At 37.6% G+C, this 19,842-nt stretch overlaps 1 protein-coding gene across 1 annotated transcript in view; it reads left to right on the top strand.

The window, feature by feature from the left end:
* Positions 1–628: 628 nt before the first annotated feature.
* The window catches only part of IQUB (IQ motif and ubiquitin domain containing), a 53,838-nt gene continuing 34,624 nt past the window's right edge, over positions 629–19,842 (top strand). Inside the window, exons 1-6 of the mRNA XM_028104918.2 lie at positions 629–710; positions 6,591–7,024; positions 10,431–10,565; positions 13,721–13,882; positions 13,969–14,141; positions 14,920–15,075. Of these exons, the coding sequence (XP_027960719.2) occupies positions 6,595–7,024; positions 10,431–10,565; positions 13,721–13,882; positions 13,969–14,141; positions 14,920–15,075 (1,056 nt within the window). The 5' untranslated portion in view covers positions 629–710; positions 6,591–6,594. The remainder of the gene's footprint in view (positions 711–6,590; positions 7,025–10,430; positions 10,566–13,720; positions 13,883–13,968; positions 14,142–14,919; positions 15,076–19,842) is intronic.

Here is a 19,842-nt window from a genome sequence, read left to right as displayed (position 1 = left end):
TGCTTCTCCCTCTGACCCTCTTCCTTCTCGTGCTTTCTATCTCTCATTCTCTCTCTCTCAAATAAATAAATAAAATCTTTAAAAAAAAAAAAAACACCTTTATAATTCCGTGATTAACAAAAGTTTTGCTTCTCCTGACTTAAAAAAGGGAATAGCTCCTGTCTCCCTTTTTTCTTTGGCAGCCCGGAAACTAAGAGCCAAGTTCTAATTTTAATAAATGCAAGTAGGCACCTACTGCGTACGACTGTGTTCTCCTCTGTCAAGGTCTTCACTCTCACTTTATGTTTACATTTTCGCCAATCCCGATTTTTTATATCTATAAGCCAAATTGCTGTCAGCGTTTGGTTCAGAGAACTGTGCCGTTTCACAAGTGTAAACGAGTTTGGAGAGTAGCGTCTCATTCACTTTGGGATGTACGTAACCTGAACAGGACAGCCCTCCCGGCCGGCTTCCTCCTCCCGCCCCTCCCTCTGCCTCACTGTTCCCCCCGCCGCTCCCCCCTGGCCCCGCCCCTTCCCTCCCCTGCGTTTCTTCCCAGCGAGAGTACCGCCTCTTCTCGCGGGACCTGAGCGTGGCGGGAGGAGGCGGTGACAGGGCCGTTGCTAGGATATGGCCGGCAACACAGAATACGGCGGGTGCGGACGCTGCTTCCTCCGAGCGCTTCCTGAGAAACCTGCGACCCGAGTATACTCGTTGCTTTTCTCAGTCAGGTAGGAGGACAGGTTTGGGCTGCCGTCTCCTGGCCCCCCCCCAGGGGGGCCTTGAACCAGGGACTACGGCGCTGGACTCCCAGAACTTTGTGCGGGGCGCTTGTCCCGCCTGGGCTCTGGGGACTGCGTGGTCGCTGGAGAATGTTCCACCTCTACTTCAAAAATTGTGCAAAGCATCCCATTTTTCTTGGTTCTTTTTCTGGTTCTGTATCTCAGATTTGGGGTTCGGAAGCAGCAGCATCAAGGTGAGAGGTGTACCTCATCTCCCACCCGGAGTGCTTATCACAGTGATAGTAAAGAAGTAAGACGCGTGTGTAACCCAGATCTGGCATTAGAAGACGTGTAGGCATCCATGGTGACATTTCCAGCTTTCACACTTTCCTCCTTGGCACTCTCCTCTCCTCCCATGGTCTTTGCCGTGCCTCCAAAAAAACTTAAAAATTCAACAGGTTTATTTGGTAGAAGGCAAAACTGGATCCTTGCCTTACTAGTTACACTAACATTCTAGATACATCAGTGAAATCATGCATTGTTGGTGAAAGAGGGACATTTTGGTATGCAATCATAATAGGGACTGCTTTTTGCTTTTTGAACAATTTTTAAAGATTAAAACATTTACAGTTGAATAGGTAAACGTAAAAATGAAAGTTCAAACAGTAAAAAGAATGTACAGTGAAAATCTGTTTTACACCGGTGTCCTCCCCTCGGCCCTTTATCTTCCACAGTTATTCTATCCGTATACAAATATCTAGTTGCACCTTGAGATGGTAGCTCCTGGCATGTGTTATTTTATTTTATTTTTATTTTATTTTTATTTTTTTTAAAGATTTTATTTATTTATTTGAGAGAGAGAGAGAATGAGAGATAGAGAGCACGAGAGGTAAGAGGGTCAGAGGGAGAAGCAGACTCCCTGCTGAGCAGGGAGCCCGATATGGGACTCGATCCTGGGACTCCAGGATCATGACCTGAGCCGAAGGCAGTCGCTTAACCAACTGAGCCACCCAGGCGCCCTTATTTTATTTTTATTATGTTCAATTAGCCACTGTATAGTACATCATTAGTATTTGATGTAGTGTTCAGTGATTCATTAGTTGGGTATAACACCCAGTGCTCATCACAACATGTATCCTCCTTAATACCCATCACCCTGTTATCTCATCCCCCCACCTCCCTCCCCTCTGAAACCCAGAATTTGTTTTCCGGGGTCCATGGTCTCTCATGGTTCTTCTCCCTCTCTGATTTCTCCCCCTTCAGATTTCCCTCCTTTCCCCTATGGTCCTCCCTGCTATTGGCATGTGTTTTTGTTGGAGGCAGTCATGGAGGAGATGTGATTGGTGGTTGACCAGTGAACTGAACTGGGGCAATCACAGGCTCCTCCCCTATCCTTAGAATGGACCTCCCACCCAAGGTCCCACTGCTAGGGGCTGCTTCAAGAATCTAGCCTTGAGAGAGTAATGTGCTATTGAGACCATCTAGACTGGATTCCTGACTGAACCCAGTAAAGGCCTCTATATATAAACTCTTTAAGATTCTGGCTGGTGGGTCCAGAGATCTACTGTCTTGCAGCTGCCAAAGATAAGCTTTGTGTGTAAGTTCCCTCGCTTATTAATCTTGCCACCTACCAGTCTGGAGTGCTGCCTCTTTCTTTGGTTTCTTCTTGCAGTCCGTGTTTGGAGCTCAGTATCGGATTTTACCCCAGAGAACTCTAGAGGTTGTGAACCGTCAACTTTGCTTTTTCCATTAATTGAATCATGAACTATGTAGCTTTCAGAATTGGCTTAGCATGATTCATTTGAGATTCACCCAGGTCGTATCAATAGTTTATTCCTTTTTATTGATGAGTAGTAGTCCATTTTGTGAATGTCTCTTAGTATGTGGATCCATGCCTCAACTGAGGAACATTTGTGTTGTTTCCAGAGTTCGGTGATTAAGAATAAAGGCTTTATAAACTTCTGTGTGCAAATTTGGTATGAATGTAGTTTTTCATTCTATCTGGGTAAAGAATACAGATCGCTGGGTCGTATGATACGTGTATGTTTAATTTTATAAGAAAACTGACAGTTATTTCAAATGCTGTACCAATTTTCATTTCCACCATCAAGCTATGAGTTCCACTTGTTTTCATACTCACCAACACTTGATATTGTTGGGCTAAAAAATATATATGTGAAGTTGCATTTCTTTAATAACTAATGATATTGAGCATCTTTTCAGGTGCTTGTTTTCAGGGCCAGGGCTAGACTGAGGCAATTGAGGCAACTAGGCTCCAATTTTGAGGAGGCATTTAACTTCAGGTGCACCTGCAAGTGTGGCTCAGTGCACACAAGTCACACTTGTGCCACTCTAGTCCTGGCCCCACTTCTTTGCCTTCTGTATATACTCCTTGTTGACTTACCTGTTAACTATTTTACTCATTTTTGAACTGTTACTCTATTCTTATTGAGTTTTGAGGGTCCTCTATATATTCTCGTTACAAGTCCTTGATCCAAAAAATTGTCTCCCAGGCTATGATTTGTCTTTTTATTATTCTAGTTATGTTTTTTGAAGAGCAGACATTCTTGATTTTGTTGCTATTTTAGAAGATGACATCTTGGCCATTTGCGGGGAGGATGACCCACCAGATAGAAACAAAAACATTACCTCAGCCTCTCCAAAGGGTTGGGATGAGTATGTTGCTAGGAGTCAGGGCTTCTTTATGATGCTCTCTCTCTAATCAGACTATTAAGCCCTGTTACAGGAGAAAATACCCAAAAAGAAAATTTTTTGTGGGTGAGAACCTAAAGAGGTTTCTTGAATTTTTAAAAATTGAGTTTTTATTCATTTTTTTTCTAATTTAGTTTTTTTCTTTATTATTTTGGAAGTGTAAAACTTTATTTCAGTTTTTTTATTGGTTGTACTTGAAATTCAGCTGTGCCTATTTAATTTAACAAAGTCTAGGGTTAAGAATATAATCCCTGATACAAATATAGTGATCCAAAGGGGTACGTGCACCCCAATGTTTTTAGCAGCAATGTCCACAATAGCCAAAGTATGGAAAGAGCCAAGATGCCCATCAACAGATGAATGGATAAAGAAGATGTGGTATATATATATATATATATATATATATATGTGGTATATATATGTGGTATATATATATATATATATATATATATACACACACACACACACACACACACACACACAATGGAATATTATGCAGCCATCAAAAAACTGAAATCTTACCATTTGCAATGACATGGATAGAACTAGAGGGTATTATGTTAAGCGAAATAAGTCAATCAGAGAAAGACATGTATCATATGATCTCACTGATATGAGGAATTCTTAATCTCAGGAAACAAACTGAGGGTTGCTGGAGTGATGGGGGGTGGGAGGGCTGGGGTGGCTGGGTGATAGACACTGGGGAGGGTATGTGCTATGGTGAGTGCTCTGAATTGTGTTAAGACTGATGAATCACAGACCTGTACCTCTGAAACAAATAATACATTATACGTTAAAAAAAAAAAAGATAGTAGAAAGGGAAAAATGAAAGGGGGGAAATTGGAGGGGGAGACGAACCATGAGAGACGATGGACTCTGAGAAACAAACTGAGGGTTCTAGAGGGGAGGGGGATGGGGGATGGGCTAGCCTGGTGATGGGTATTAAAGAGGGCACGTATTGAACGGAGCACTGGGTGTTATATGCAAACAATGAATTATGGAACATTACATCAAAAACTAAGATGTAATGTATGGTGATTAACATACTAAAAAAAGAATATTTACAAAAACAGAGATACGCTGTAAGTATAAAATAAATACTGATTCTGAAGACTCAGTAAGAAAAAAAAAGAATGCATAACATCTCACTGATAATTTTTTCATACTGGTTACATGTTGAAATGATACTATTAAATATATTATAGAATAAACAATAAATTATCAAAATTAAAAGAATATCATATCCCTCAATTTTGTAAACACTATAAGAATTTGAGAACAGTTCATTCTCATCTTTCCCTTCCAATTACATGTTCTTATTGTCTAATATTTCAGTTTTCTACTATTATTTTGTGTTGACAGTATTTGTTTGTGTTTACCCGTATGTTTATAATTTATTTGTTCACCTTTCCTTTTGCACTTCGGACTTCTGTTGAGCCCATTTTCCTCTTCCTTCAAGTGTATCCTTCAGAACTTTCTTTAGAGCAGGTATCTTGGTGGTAACTTATTTGCAAATATTTCTATTTTCTTTCTTGAAAGAGAATTTCGCTAGGTGCACAATTCTAGGTTGATAGTTATCGTCTTTTAATTAGTCCATTGTTACCCTGGCTTCTGTATTTCTGGTGAGAAATCTGCAGTGATTTTACTTTTCTTTCCTTTGTATTGATGTTAGGAAATTAATATCATTCAAAACAGTAGATGATATGTCCTTTATCACTATATGCTTTCCGGACCTTCTCTTTGTTATTTGTAATGTAATTACAGTGTATATGGCTTTGAATTATTTTTACTTATCCCATTGGGTGTATATTTATGTTATGCCTCTTGGATCTTTGGATCCATATTTTTCATCAGTTTTGTAAAATTCTCAGCCATCACCTTTAAAAATATTTTCTCTCTTCTATCCTTTTGTTTTCTCTGTGATTCCAGTTTGGCATATAGTAGCTCGGGGCTGGCAGACTTTTTTTGGAAAGGGCTTCTCAGGCCACATATAGTTTTGGTTGCATATTCTTTGTTATTTTTTTATTTTAAAAGTACAAAACCATTCTCAGCTCACAGCGAGATATACTTAGTAAAATATGCTAGAGTTTTTCTCTTTTGTATGGCCCTTAATCTCTCATATTTTTCATATCCTTATCTCTTTGCAGCATTCTATATAAAATCCTTTTATTTATCTTCTAGTTTACTAATTCTCTCTTCAACTCTAATGCTATATTCATTGAATTCAACAAATACATATTTTTATTCCAGATATTCCACATTTTTGGAAATTTGTCATCTAGTAGCCAGAGAACTTCACTAAGGTTTTTTTTTTTCTGTCTGTAAGGATTTGTGCTTAATTTGTTAGCCCCAAACACAGCTTTCCCACCTCAATACTGTTCTAAATTTTTATCTGCCCCTGCTGTTGCCACAGAAATATGCCTCAAGGCCACTTCTATTCTCCCTTCCTGGCTGCCAGCTTCTATACTTAGGCTCCCTGCTCGTACCTGGCTCCTCAGTGCTCTGATCCAGTTCCTGCCCCTGCAGCCTGGCTGTTGGCTGCCCTAGCCCACTCTGGCCCAAGGTCCTGGATGCTGTCATACTGTCTCCCAAGCCAAAGCTCTTGGTTGTTGTGCCTCAAGGCCCTAGTCAGCTCCAAGAGCAACTCACATTTGTTTGTTGATAAGTTTGTTTTGGGGAACAAAGGTCATTGGAGACTTGCTACAGTTTGTGAGAACAAAACTACTACAGAGAATGATACTATCCAGGGTATGGTTGCTGTGGAGCTGGCAGATTCCTTGGAGCTTCTAATCAGTTGTAATCCCAGAAGCATAAATCCTGTGTTAGTTTGTATTCAGGAAGAAAAGCTATTCAAATAAGTCCTTTCACAAGGCATTGTTCTTTGAATAAGGAAGAGGTGACAATATATTTTAAAATATTTTTCAGTATATTCTAGACAGATTTTTCTCAAATTGATTGTGTTTTGAGGTTCTCTTTTGGTATAATTTTTACTTTCTGTGGTGTTTTTATTAAGAATTCATCAATGCTTTTTCCCGATGCCATTACTAATCAATATTTAAAAAAAATAATGAGCAACATTGCAGTATGTTATGAACATTGCTGTATACCACCAATGAATTTGATATTTGGTGTAGAGATTTTTATGTGTTGTAAATGTATTTATTTTTCTTGGTTCAGGAAAATGTCTGATCAGGAAGAAGAATTTGATTCTCAGAATGTTGTTAATGCATCAGAAGAAAATGAAGATGCTTTTGAGATTGTCAGTATTCCAGTTCCCTCAGAAGAGTTTCCAGAGTCAGATCAAACAGAAGATAATGAATCTGAAGTTGAACCATCCAGTGAGGGCCCTACAACACATGTTAAGGAGGAAAGTTACCAGAGCTTATTGAACGTGGAACCAGAAGATGAAGAACAACTCATGGAAGAAGCTTTGTTGCCCAAACAAGTTTCATATTCTCCCAGAAATTCTACAGAGCACTATGTAACTAAAGATGATAATGCAATGCAGTCAGCCAGACGGTATTCAAATGCTGGATCTCTGGCATTTCTGGATAAGATAAAGGCTATAAAGGAATCTCTGAAAGCATCAGTGAAAGATCCTTTAGCAACAGGTATTACCTAGGGAAGATAGGAATTTCTTTTCCTAATTTTGAAGAATGGTAGCTTTTTCAGATTTGTTTTGCTTGAAGATTTGTTTTATATTTGATATTACATTACTTTCCCTTTCCTTTATCCACCAAACTTCTGTAGCTACTGCCACTTGGTCCCTTAATTAAGTGTGAAGGTACTCTATTCTGTACTATCTATTTTCCTAAATAGATGAATACCATTAAATTTTAAGTTGATATTGATCCATTTTTTTTCTAAAGTAGGTTTTTAAAATGTTTAGGGACCTTGGAAAATGGACAAATTCTTGAGTATAATTGTAATTCTTTTGCATGCCTTTTTGGAATTAATTGTTCATAGCTAGCAAGAAAGAGTTAGAATGGCACTTGACTCCAGATTTCCTAGTTTCATATCCAGTGCTCATTCTTCATATCTTGTTACTTTTACATAATTCCATACTTCTGCTTAGGGTTAACTTTATATTTAGCTTCAGAGAAATTGTTGTTATCTTGCATTATTGGTTAATTTTAAAGGCATAATGTTCATGGCATGTAGGAGTTATTACTACATTGTTGGCAACAAAGCGAAAGTGGAGCAGTAAGAAGGTGGTTACACCTAGAACCAGCCTAGTTGGCTGATTAACTGATTGCTCCTTTTCCCTCTTGTCCATAAGTTTTGAAATTGTTCATCCACAGGGTGGAGAACATGGGTCATCATTTAACAATAATAACAGCAGCTTAGTTTGGCTGGTAAAATGTAGCTTTTAAATCCAGTAGAGTACTTTACGCTTGTGTCATGTGTCCAAACAAGTGAAGGATGAGAAGGAAGAAGGAGAGGAAATTAATCAAGCCCAATTATACCTAACTGAAGCTGTTATCCCTCAGTTTTAACTATTCACTGTAAATTTGGGTTTATTTATTTATTTGTTTGTTTCAAAAGCTATTTTTTTTATTAAGTTCCATTAGCCAACATATAGTACATCATTAGTTTTTGATGTAGTGTTCAGTGATTCATTAGTTGTATATAACACCCAGTGCTCATCACGTCACATGCCCTCCCGAATACCCATCACCCAGTTACCCAATCCCTCCACCCCTTCCCTTCTGCAACCCTCAGTTTGTTTCCCAGCCTCCAGAGTCTCTCATGGCTTGTCTCCCTCTCTGATTTCTTCGTATTCAGTTTTCCTTCCCTTCCCCTATGGGTCCTCTGCATATGAGTGAAACCATATGATAATTTTCCTTCTCTGCTTGACTTTTTTCATTTAGCATAATACCTTCCAGTTCCATCCATGTCAATGCAAATGGTAGGTATTCATCCTTTCTGATGGCTAAGTAATATTCTATTGTATATATGAACCACATCTTCTTTATCCAGTCTTCTGTTGAAGGACATCTCAGTTCCTTCCACAGTTTGGCTATTGTGGACATTGCTGCTATGAGCATTGGGGTGCCCCTTCTTTTCACTACATCTGTATCTTTGGGGTAAATACCCAGTAGTGCAATTGCTGGGTCGTAGGGTAGCTCTATTTTTAACGTCTTAAGGAACCTCCATACTGTTTTCCAGAGTGGCTGTACCAGCTTGCATTCCCACCAACAGTGTAAGAGGGTTCCCCTTGGTATCCAAGATCTATAAAGAATGTACTAAAATCAACACCCAAAAACAAATAATCCAGTCAAGAAGACATGTTTGTTTGTTTGTTTGTTTGTTTGTTTTTTGAAGTAATCTCTATGCCCAACGTGGGACTCGAACTTGCAGCTCTGAGATCAGGAGTCATGTGTTTTACTGACTGAGCCAGCCAGGTACCCCCTGGGCTCCATTTTTTGATATTTCTATGATTGCCTGATACTGTAGTATATAACAAGCACATGGTGATTAGAATAAAGTTGTCTTGATTCTGTACTTTCTGAGGCTCACAAATTCCTTCACACACCTCCCCTTCCCAAAGCTTAGTCACTGCTATGAAAATGTTAAAATATATTAATCATAGAATTTTGAATCTATAAAACAACTAAAATAGCTTTCTGATAATTTAACATCTATGAGAGTATTTTCTTTGTTGATAGCTGTGAAAATAAGTTTTAACAATATCAAAGAACCTCAGCATCAACAACGCCTAGTTAAATTTTATTCTGGGATTATTGATAAATGTCTCATTTAGCTTTATGAAAATTGTCATGTATTAGGAATCTAGAAATATACAAAACTTTTTCTGCCTACAGTGTACACTCTTCCCTCCATCTTACTTATTACTCACTTCTTACCTCTTACTTATTACATCTTCTCCATTAAAATTTAAAGTCTATAGATGTAAAAGAAGAAAATTTGCCCCATTATAATAAGCTTTTAAAAAGTGTTTCTTTATTATCAACATGTAAGTGCCTTGATTTTCTATTTTATAGAATGGGTAGTGAACCACATAATGTCTATTTTTGTGAAAAGTAGATTTGTATGTAGTTATTCTAGATATTTGTAATGCACAGTGATTTTCTGTTTTACATTTTGTCAACTATAGACATAAATCAATTATGGGAAGAAGAATGGACTTAGATACCTTTTTCTTTTTTTTTTTTTAAGATTTTATTTATTTGACAGAGAGAGACACAGCGAGAGAGGGAACACAAGCAGGGGGAGTGGGAGAGGGAGAAGCAGGCTTCCTGCAGAGCAGGGAGCCCAATGGGCTCCCAGGACCCTGGGATCATGACCTGAGCCGAAGGCAGATGCTTAATGAGTGAACCACCCAGGCACCCCTTAGATACCTTTTTCTTTGAAAATTTCTCTGTTGGATTTTCTTAATTTCATGAATATGCAATGCTTTACTGATGCATGCTATCAATATGTAATCAAAGAATGCACATGCACATCATAACTTCAGGGACACCCTCTAGGTCTCTGGGTCTCCTGTCCCAATACTCAGTACACAAAATGCTTGATTTTTCTGAAATGTTCCTCTCTTTATATCTGAGTAATATAATGCCAGATACCAATAACAGATTAGTACCAATTAATACCAATATAATACCAAATATTGGGACTCTTGAAAAGCAGTTTAGTTTTATTTCCTATTTCTTGTGGTATTCTGAGCAAAAAGGTGATCCTGAATGTGCACTGATCCTCAGAGCAGTGAATGGAAAAAAGATCGGAACTGGAAGCTGGGGATTGGGGAACAGGTATTGACCACTGATGCTAATTCTTGAGATTCTGGATTAATCTGCAAAAGAAAATCTGAGTGTCACTTCTCATAGAAATTAAAAAGTAACTCTTACCATGGAAGTGCAGTTGGGGAACATGGCAAAGGCAGTCTGCATTCTATGTGACTAAAAATTCCTCCATCATTCTCTATCTGCTTATGGACTGTAGGTTGCTGACCATTGCTTTTGACTATGGTTCTTTCTTTTCTCTTTTTATCTACAGTAAAAGTTGTACTTTGTCCTCTGGGCCAGGAAATTATAATGCCTTTTAAAATAGACATCATTGTAAAATACCTCAAGGATCATTTTTCATACTTACTAAAGATCCCATCTAATGTACTGCAGATCAGATATTCAGGTAAGCTTGGAAGCTAATAAAACTTACCAAGACTTCTTTAGTTTTATCATGTAAATAATCAAGATCTTTGATTTGTTAAATGAAATATATTGATATCTACTGTTTGAACATTATATTGTGATTATGCATTCATTCAACACATTTTTATTGGGGACATATTTGTTCTAAATACTTAGCTAAGAACTGAAGATGTAAAGAAACATGAAACAAAATCTTTGCTCTCAAATTGTTTACAGACTAGTCAGAAAGACGATGTATGCAATAGTTACCACATAATGTGTAAATGTTTTAATGGAGATATGCACAAAAAACTGGAGAACAGAGAGGAAAGAAACTGGGAGAGTCTAGAATGCTTCATTTAATAAAAGTGATAATATTTGTGCTAAGTTCCAAAGAGGTGAGAAAATCTGGGACTCTGGGTGAAGTTGTAAGAAGCTTAGAGTGGCTAGAAGTAGATTCTGTGTGGGGAGTGGGAGACAATGAGGTTAAAAGAAGTTGATGAGGAATGAGTATGGTTAGAATAAGACAAGGACTAGAAATGGTTTATCTATCTGTCTTTATACACTAAGGTCAATTCACATTCCCATGGTGTTCAAGTTTATTTATATTTTATGGGCAGTATTGAGCAGCCCACTTTATAGTAGCCTTGTGTCACGAGAGGACATAGTCTTTGTAACTGTGAAAGAGTGAGCGAGAGCAACATAGCTAAATAAATGTTTCTATAGAATATGCACAGCAGCTAATATTTTACTTTTGAAGTTTTGGTATTAACTTATAAAGATGCCACAAAAACCTTTCTAGGGAAATAAAAACATTTTTTTTTTGTGGGAAAATCCTAAACACTAAAAAGGAGTAAGCCATACCTATTAAATTCCTCCTCGTCAAATCAGAGAAAACAATCAGTTCAATTTCAAAATTATTTTTAGAAAAGTATTATAATGAATGTGCTATAATACTAAGATGCTCATGTATTCAACTGATTATTAAAGCTTGGGTCGGGAAACAGCGCTAAAATTTAAATAGTTATTAGTAATAACAATCACGATGGTTAATTTATTGAGATGTACTGTGTGCTAGTCCATCTACAAAATGTTTTGCCTGCATTATCACATTTTCATTCAGTTCATACAACAACCAACAGTGAGGTAGGTATTATTAAATTTTTTTTGAAGGAAGGAAACTAAAATTTGGGAAACTTGTACAAATTCACACAGCTAATGAGTGGTAGAATCTGAACTTAAATATAGGTATGACTCCCAAAAGGGAATTTGAAACTGCTTGCTTGGCATTAACTATAAGATGAAGTTCAAAATTGGAGAAGAGAGAGCACTTTGAGACTGGAGTAGCTAGCCAGTGGTACCTGAGACTCTCTCTGTTCTTTGTACTTCATGAGCAACCTTTATGTGTAGGTGCCAGTCATCACCACTGGGTAACAGGCTTATGTCAGCCATGGTAATAAAAGAGCTTGATTCTATGTCAACTGCTCTTTAACACAGGTGTTTTTTTCTAGTACTAGAATTGGAGTTCAAATTTGGTGGGACTAAGCCTACTATACAAACTAGAGGAATGAAGAGGGCTCTGGGAATTTATGTTAGTTTCCTATGGCTGTTGTAATGATTAACCACAAGCTTAATAACACATGATTTCTCTTATAGTCCTGGATGTCAGAAATCGTAGATCAGTTTCACTCAGATGAAACCAACATGTGGGCAGGGCTGTTCTCCCTCTAGAGGTTCTGGGGAGAATCTGCTCCCTTGTCTTTTCCAGCTTCTAGAGTTGTACGCCATGCATTCATTGGCTCATGGCCCCCTCCTCCATCTTTAAAGCAAGCAGCAGAGCATCTTCACGTCTCTCTCTGCTTCTGTTTTATCATCTTCTCCTCTGTAGTCAAATCTCCCTTCCTTCCTCTCTATGGGCATTTGTGATTACATTCAGGACCCACCTAGATAATCCAGGATAATCTCTCCATCTCAAAATTTTTAACTTAGTAAAATTTGCAGTCATCTTTGCTATATAAGTTAGCATTCATAGGTTCAGGGGATTAGGACATGGATATATTCTGGGGCAACCTATCACATAGTCCATATAATATTCATGTTAATTTTTTAAGTTAAGAATTTGGGGTGTGAAATTGAAACTTATGGATCTTTGTGCTTTCTTAAACATAGCTAAAATAGACTGATGGTATCTGATATATTTCTAAGAACAAGTGTAACAAAATCTTTGCTATGTCCAAATTACTAATTGTAATTTAGGAAGACCATGCATTGGAAGAGTGATAGAGATTCTATCAAAACAACAGCCAGGGCGCCTGGGTGGCTCAGATGGTTGAGCGTCTGCCTTCGGCTCAGGTCATGATTCCAGAGTCCTGGGATCAAGTCCCGCATCGAGCTCCCTGCTCCTTGGGAGCCTGCTTCTCCCTCTGCCTCTCTCTCTCTCTCTCTCTCTCATGAATAAATAAATAAAAATCTTAAAAAAAACCCAGCCAATAACATTATACATAGTTTTGTATTCCTTAAAATAGATAAGTAAACTTTGAGTAAATTTACAGAATAAACCAATGAAAGGAGAGAGAATTAAAAAAGATATAAAATAACGTAGAAATAAAGTAATGTACACTTTTTCCAGCACAAACCTGAGGCTTAACTTCACTTTTTCATGAATTTATTTACATGAGTTCCTGATTATAGAAACAGAACGGGAAGGATGGAACTCTGAGTATATGCTTTTCCGCACTGGAGAGAGGAATGGGTATGAAAATAATCAGATTTTCCCTGATATAGATATGTCCTGTATTTACATATAACACATTGTGATTTTTTTAGAGAGCCAATGTTTAGAGTATGCTCGTAGAGTATGTTTTTTATTTTTAAATAGTTATAGAGTTGCATGGTTATTATGTATTTGTATTTCTGATGAGAAATCCTGTGAGCGTTGTAGTTTTACTTATAATGCTGAATTCTTGCATCTTAACTTTTCCCATTGTGGTGTTTTCTGTACTAACATTTCAGCAAGGGGTGGACATCATCAATCTTCTATTCAGTAATTGAACTTTATGCATTCATATAATCATCTTTGATGTTTTCCATCCCCTTAAAATGAGTATGTATAGTTATTTCTTTGTCATAACACTTCTAATTTCATGTCATTTTTAGGAATGATTCTTAAAAATAATGAGACTCTACTGCAACATGGAATTAAGCCACAAGATATTGTACAAGTGGAAATTTTTTCTACAGATCCAGATCTATTTCCAATCAAAAGAATACATGGATTGAATGATGCCTCTCAAATCATAACTGTCAGAGTACAAACTGGTTAGTTATATGATGTCTTTTAGGTAAAGTATTTTAGAGTCCCTTTGTAGGTGAATTTTCATTCAATCTTGGTTTTACCTCCTTAGGTATTACTAAGTACCAGGAGGTAGCTGTTGAGATTATAAAATCTGACTTTCACAAACCATTTCTTGGTGGATTCAGACATAAAATAACAGGAATGGAATATCACAATGCTGGAACACAAACTGTACCTAAAAAGATTCCTGAAAAAGACAACGTATTTTGTAGGGATACCCAGGTAATATTTTTATTTTTCTATGTAGGTTTTGAAACTGCAGAATCAACAAATGTTCTGTGTACCGCTCTAAAATTAAAAATTTACCCATTTGCCATGATGTGGATGGAGCTAAAGAGTATTATGCTAAGCGAAATAAATCAGTCAGAGAAAGAAATACCATGTGATTTCATTCATATGTGGAATTTAAGAAACAAAACAAACAAGCAAAGGGAAAAAGAGAGAGAGAGAGGCAAACCAAAAAACAGACTCTTAACTATGGAGAACAAACTGATGTTTACCAGAGGGGAGGAGGTGCGGGGATAGGTAAATAGGTAATGGGGATTAAGGAGTACACTTGTGATGTATAAAGTGTTCAATCTCTACATTGTACATCTGAAGCTAATATTACACTGTATGTTAACTAACTGGAATTTAAATAAAAACTTAAAAAATTAAGTTAAAATCTTCCAAGGAATTATATGGTAGTTCAAATAATAACAGAAAATTAACTGAACACAGAAAAATGTGCTCTTTACTCACTTAGATGTGTATATAATGGATATTTAAATTTTTTTTTAAAGATTTTATTTATTTATTTGCCAGAGAAAGAGAGATAGCGAGAGCAGGAACACAAGCAGGGGGAGTTGGAGAGGGAGGAGCGGGCTTCCCGCCGAGCAGGGAGCCTGATGTGGGACTCGATCCCAGGACCCTGGGATCATGACCTGAGCCGAAGGCAGACGCTTAATGACTGAGCCACCCAGGCGCCCTGGATATTTAAATTTTTATGTTTTTATTTTAGACAGTTTTTCAGAGAAAAAAGCTCCAACAGACTACAAATACAACATCCACACAGATGACTAAAATTGGTGTGTATGTATCAAATATGACTGATAAACTGGTAACACCAGGAAAATATTTTTCGGCAGCAGAATACCATGCTCAAAGATTACAGGCGGTAAGATAACTTTTATTATGAGTGAATACTAAAAATGAAATAAATGAGCCAGTTCTGTGTGCGTCTATGTGTGTTTCCTTAAGCCACACTAGCTTACGAAACAACCCACATGGGTGTTGTTAAAGAAAAAATTATTCATAACACATATTAAAGATGGTAAGGCAGACTTTATTTAAGAGGGGCTATGACAATGGAGTTTTGTGGTAGGGAAGACAGACTGGGCTCAACTCTAAATACAAGGAAAAGTGGAAATTTATGGCCAAGGAGTAGGGTGGGGGTCAATGGGTGGCAAATTACTAAGAAAACATCAGGGGTAAGGGAAGATTCTGGCTAAACCATTCTAACAGGATATTTTACTGAAGACAGGCCAGAGTGATTAGGCATCATCTGGGGGGATATATTGTAAGTTAAGGAGCCTCATTAAATATTGAGGATGGGATTCCTGTTAAACTGACTTAGCAGGCTTTTGCTAAAATTGAACAATGCAGAGATGATCACAGAAGCCCAACAGTTGAGGCCTAATTGAAAAACTACTCAGAGGAGCCTGATTAGAGTTTGGTCAAGGAGAGAATCTTTATCAGTGCAAGTTATGTTTCATTGGTATTAAAAGCAGTTTTTATCTCCAGTCTCCCCCCAGTAAAAGGAACATAATCCTAAATGCTCCTAATCCTTCCCTTTCCCTTAGGATTCCCAAGGGTTTTTTTGTTACCTTTGGCCATTATTAGCTTTGTCTTCTCTATACCTTGGCCTTAATCCTTGGGACAGTAGAATCACCTAGGGAGCTTTCCAGAGTAATTGAAACCAAAAGGACACTAAAGTCTGTTTTCTCTGATATTAATATAGCCACTCCATCCCTTTTATGTTATTATTTGCGTGGTCTATCTTTTTCTGTCCTTTTACTTTCAACCTATTTGAGTCTTAATCTAGAATATCTCTCTCATAGACAGCATATAATTGGATCTTGTCTTTTTATCCAGTCTGATAATCTCTACCTTCTGATTGGAGTGTTTAATACATTTATATTTAATGTAATTATTGATAAGGTTGGATTATATCAGCCATTTGCTGTTTGTTTTCTGTATGTCAGATGTCTCTCTTGTCCTCTCTTCTTCCTTTACTGTCTTATGTTAAATAGGTATTTTCTTTTTTTTTTAAGATTTTATTTATTTATTTGACAGAGAGAGACATAGCGAGAGAGGGAACACAAGCAGGGGGAGTGGGAGCGGGCGAAATAGGCTTCCCGCTGAGCAGGGAACCCAATGCGGGGCTCTATCCCAGGACCCTGGGATCATGACCTGAGCCAAATGCAGACACTTAACGACTGAGTCACCCAGATGCCCTAAAAATATATTTTCTAATGAACATTTTAATTCTCTTGGTTTTTTTCCCATTTAAACCCTTATTTTCAATATAATACATACTTTTTAAAAAAGTATACAATTCAATGATTTTTACTATATAAACAGACTTATACAACATTTTAGAATAGTCTCATCATCCCAGAAAAAAGTCCTGGACCCAATAGCAATCGGTCCCTGTTTCCCTCCAATGTTTTCTGCCTTAGGAAACCACTAATCTACTTTCTGCCTCTATTGGTTTACCTATTCTGGTTATTTCATACACATGGAATCATACAATATGTAGTCTTTTGTGATTGGCTTTTTTAAAACATAGCATAAGGTTTTCAAGGCTCATCCATGTTGTGACATATACCAATACTTCATTCTTTTATATTGCAGAATAATATTCCATTGTATATACTCAGTTGGATTTACCTATTGTATCTATGCCAATGTATATACTGAATTTTGTCTATTTATTGGTTGATGGAAATTCAAGCTGTTTCCACTTATTGGCTGTTAGGAATAAAGCTGCCATAAACATTTGTGTACAAAGTTTTTTGTGGAATATGTTTTCATTTCTCTTGGATATATCTCCAGGAGTGTAATTGCTTGATCATAAGGTAAGTATATGTTAACCTTTTTGAGGAACTGCCAGACTGTTTTCCAAAGCAGCTACACCATTTTATGTCCCACCAGCAGTGTGAGGATTCCAATATCTTCACATCCACATCGACACTTGTTACTGTCTGTATTTTTCATTATCGCTTCCTAGTAAGTGGGAAGGGATATCTCATTGTGGTTTTGATTTTGCATACCCTGATGACTAATGATAGTGAATATCTTTTCATGTGCTTATTAGCAACGTTTTACATTGTCAGAAAACATTTTTGATTATGAGACATCTGACATCTGACATATGCTACTGTACTTTAATGGGTAGAGAACAAGGATGCTGCTAAACGTCCTATAAGCATAGGAACTCCAACCCTACGGCAACAGATAATTATCTTTTCCAGAGTATCAACAGTGCCATTGCTGAAACCTGCTTTAGAGTCTGTCTCTATCACAGTAGGTAGCCATTGATGTCTCTGCTCAATTTTTTTTTTTTTTTTTTGGTTGCTGCTGTTTTTTTATTTTAAGTCTGGCTTCCTGAGGGTTGCGCCTGGTTTAGCATAGCCTAGTGGTTAGGTAATGATTGATCAGAGGTTGTACTCAAATTCCTTGATCTAGTAAAGCTTCCACTTTCACTAATGGACCCATGTGTGGATTGAAGGATGCATTCAAAGTTCAGACAAGTTCAGTTTCTGTTTATCCTGGCTTTTACTTTCTGCTGGGTTTTCTTCTTGCATTTCTTCTGCACAAGACCTCACAGCCTGGGATATGGAAATAGGGAGGGCCTTTTTCACTCTCTCCTGAGTATGTGTTTATCCTTGTACCTGTGTTCAGCCTTCAGGCTACTAGGGATATTTGGGAGGTTATCATGGCTCACTATGGCTATCTCCTTTTCCTGATCTCCCTGATTAATTTCTGGCTAGTCTGCCTGTCTATTGCTTGCTCCAGAATACAATCTCAGCTGAGTTGCTGGCTGGTTTGTTTTTAGTTTTTTGTGGGTTTTTTTTTTGCACTGAGATTACTGTTGTTTGCGACATTGCTTAGGGTGTATGGAGTTTTTCCTTGCTTCACTTTAAATCAATTCAGCCCCCTGAAAGTAGACACAGGTGAAACCAGGGTGAGGGGAAGGGGGATATGAGAGCAGCCCTAAGTTGAAATGCCACAGACTATCAGTGTTCCTACTAGAGGTTTAGTAATTTTTCTTCAATAAACATTTATTTGATGTATGCCTTTGGTCAATTTCCAGAATCCTTAGATGGTTATTATTTTTTAAAAACAATTTTGTCCAGTTTGATCATTCTTTTTTGGACAGAGTATTTGCTGAGACTTTTACTTTTCCAATCTGGTAGTCCTGCTCCCAGGCCCAAATAGAATTTTCAGTGACTTATTTTGACATGACAGAATTTTCACAATTGAAATAAGAGATATTTTAATATACATAAAATATATTTTAAAATATGAATCTCTTGGATCTTTATCAGAAATGTGCATGCATGCACACGTGTTCCTAAAATTGTAATCTGTAATCATTTATATGTATGGTCCAGTCACTGTTGTCTTCTTGTGTATTTTCCTAAAGGAGCTTGGCAGATGTCTGAACTTGTATAGAACTGAGGCTGCAGGCAACCCATAGATAAGGTGGTTGCTCTTAATTTGAGAAGGTATGCCCTGTCCATTTCTTGTATCACCTTTGGAAAGTCGGCCAGACACTGTAGCTGGTACAGGCTTTTAGGGTCTGGGGAAGGTAGGCTGGATTGGTTGCTCCACAGCAATGTAGTTTGGAGAGCAAGGAGGCCTAAGAACACACAGGCTTCCTTCCATGCTCCAGCTCATTTGTTACCAGATCACTCATATAATAACTACCATACTGTCACCACCTGCAAGATCACTCTGTCAACAGCCCTATGTTTGACCTGAATGTGTCCTGAGGAACCTACCTCCATGAGGAAGCAAAGAAATTACAACCCATGCAATAGGACTCATTAACTTGAAGGAGGGAGACCAACCAGGACAATTTGCCTGGCTTTTATTAAGGGTGAAGTTGAAATAGAAATTTTATAAAAAATAATACTCTCTCATATTATTGTATTGGCTAGAATATTTCCTTTCAGTAATTTTCCACATGTATAAAACACAATTGTGATCATACTGTGTGTCAAATTATGTGTCTTTAATTCTTTACTGAATAACTTCTGGATTGGGTTAAGTTTAAAGAATACCTATTAGTTTCTTCCTACCCCAAATTGCTCAACTTAATTGCATACTTTTAACACTAGGCATTTGAAAGTGGAAAAGAAGTCTACTTAATAGTGAAGAAAGTAGTACTGACTAGCAATCCTCCTTCTTCCTTGCTGGATATTTCTGGCAGATTCAGACTCAGCATTAAGGGTCCTCTTGGATTATGACTCAGCTTTGCTGGGCCTCCCGCTCAGGGCACCATTTGAACAGAAGCAGTCCTTGATGATGACAAAGACTTAAGCCTGTTAGGCTAGTGCAACACAAGTACAAGTATGTGAAAAGTTAAAGAATTTGTGCCAGAATATGTCAATGCAGTGCTTCTTTCATTGAAAAAAATCTTGCTATGAGAAAAAAAGTCAACTAAGTTAAATAGTGTGTTTGATTTACATCGTGGTGCAGGGTTCTTGAAGACAGTTGTAGCATGGTAACAAGGTAAGAAGCAGTCTGTGGGCCAGCAGTAGAATCATAGGCCACATTTCGAGTACCACTATGAGAATTATAAACGGGTTCCTCCCCAATCAATGTCCATCTACTGCCGAAGGCTGTTAAATCAGAAGATGTTCTTTTCTCTTTT

Source organism: Eumetopias jubatus, unplaced genomic scaffold (genome assembly GCF_037043125.1).
Source record: "Eumetopias jubatus isolate StellerSeaLion01/CBP00866 unplaced genomic scaffold, mEumJub1_p1.0 scaffold_14, whole genome shotgun sequence".
Taxonomy (NCBI): Eukaryota; Metazoa; Chordata; class Mammalia; order Carnivora; family Otariidae; genus Eumetopias; species Eumetopias jubatus.
The sequence above is the reverse complement of the archived record's forward strand: the minus strand, read 5'-3'. Positions and strand labels throughout refer to the sequence as shown.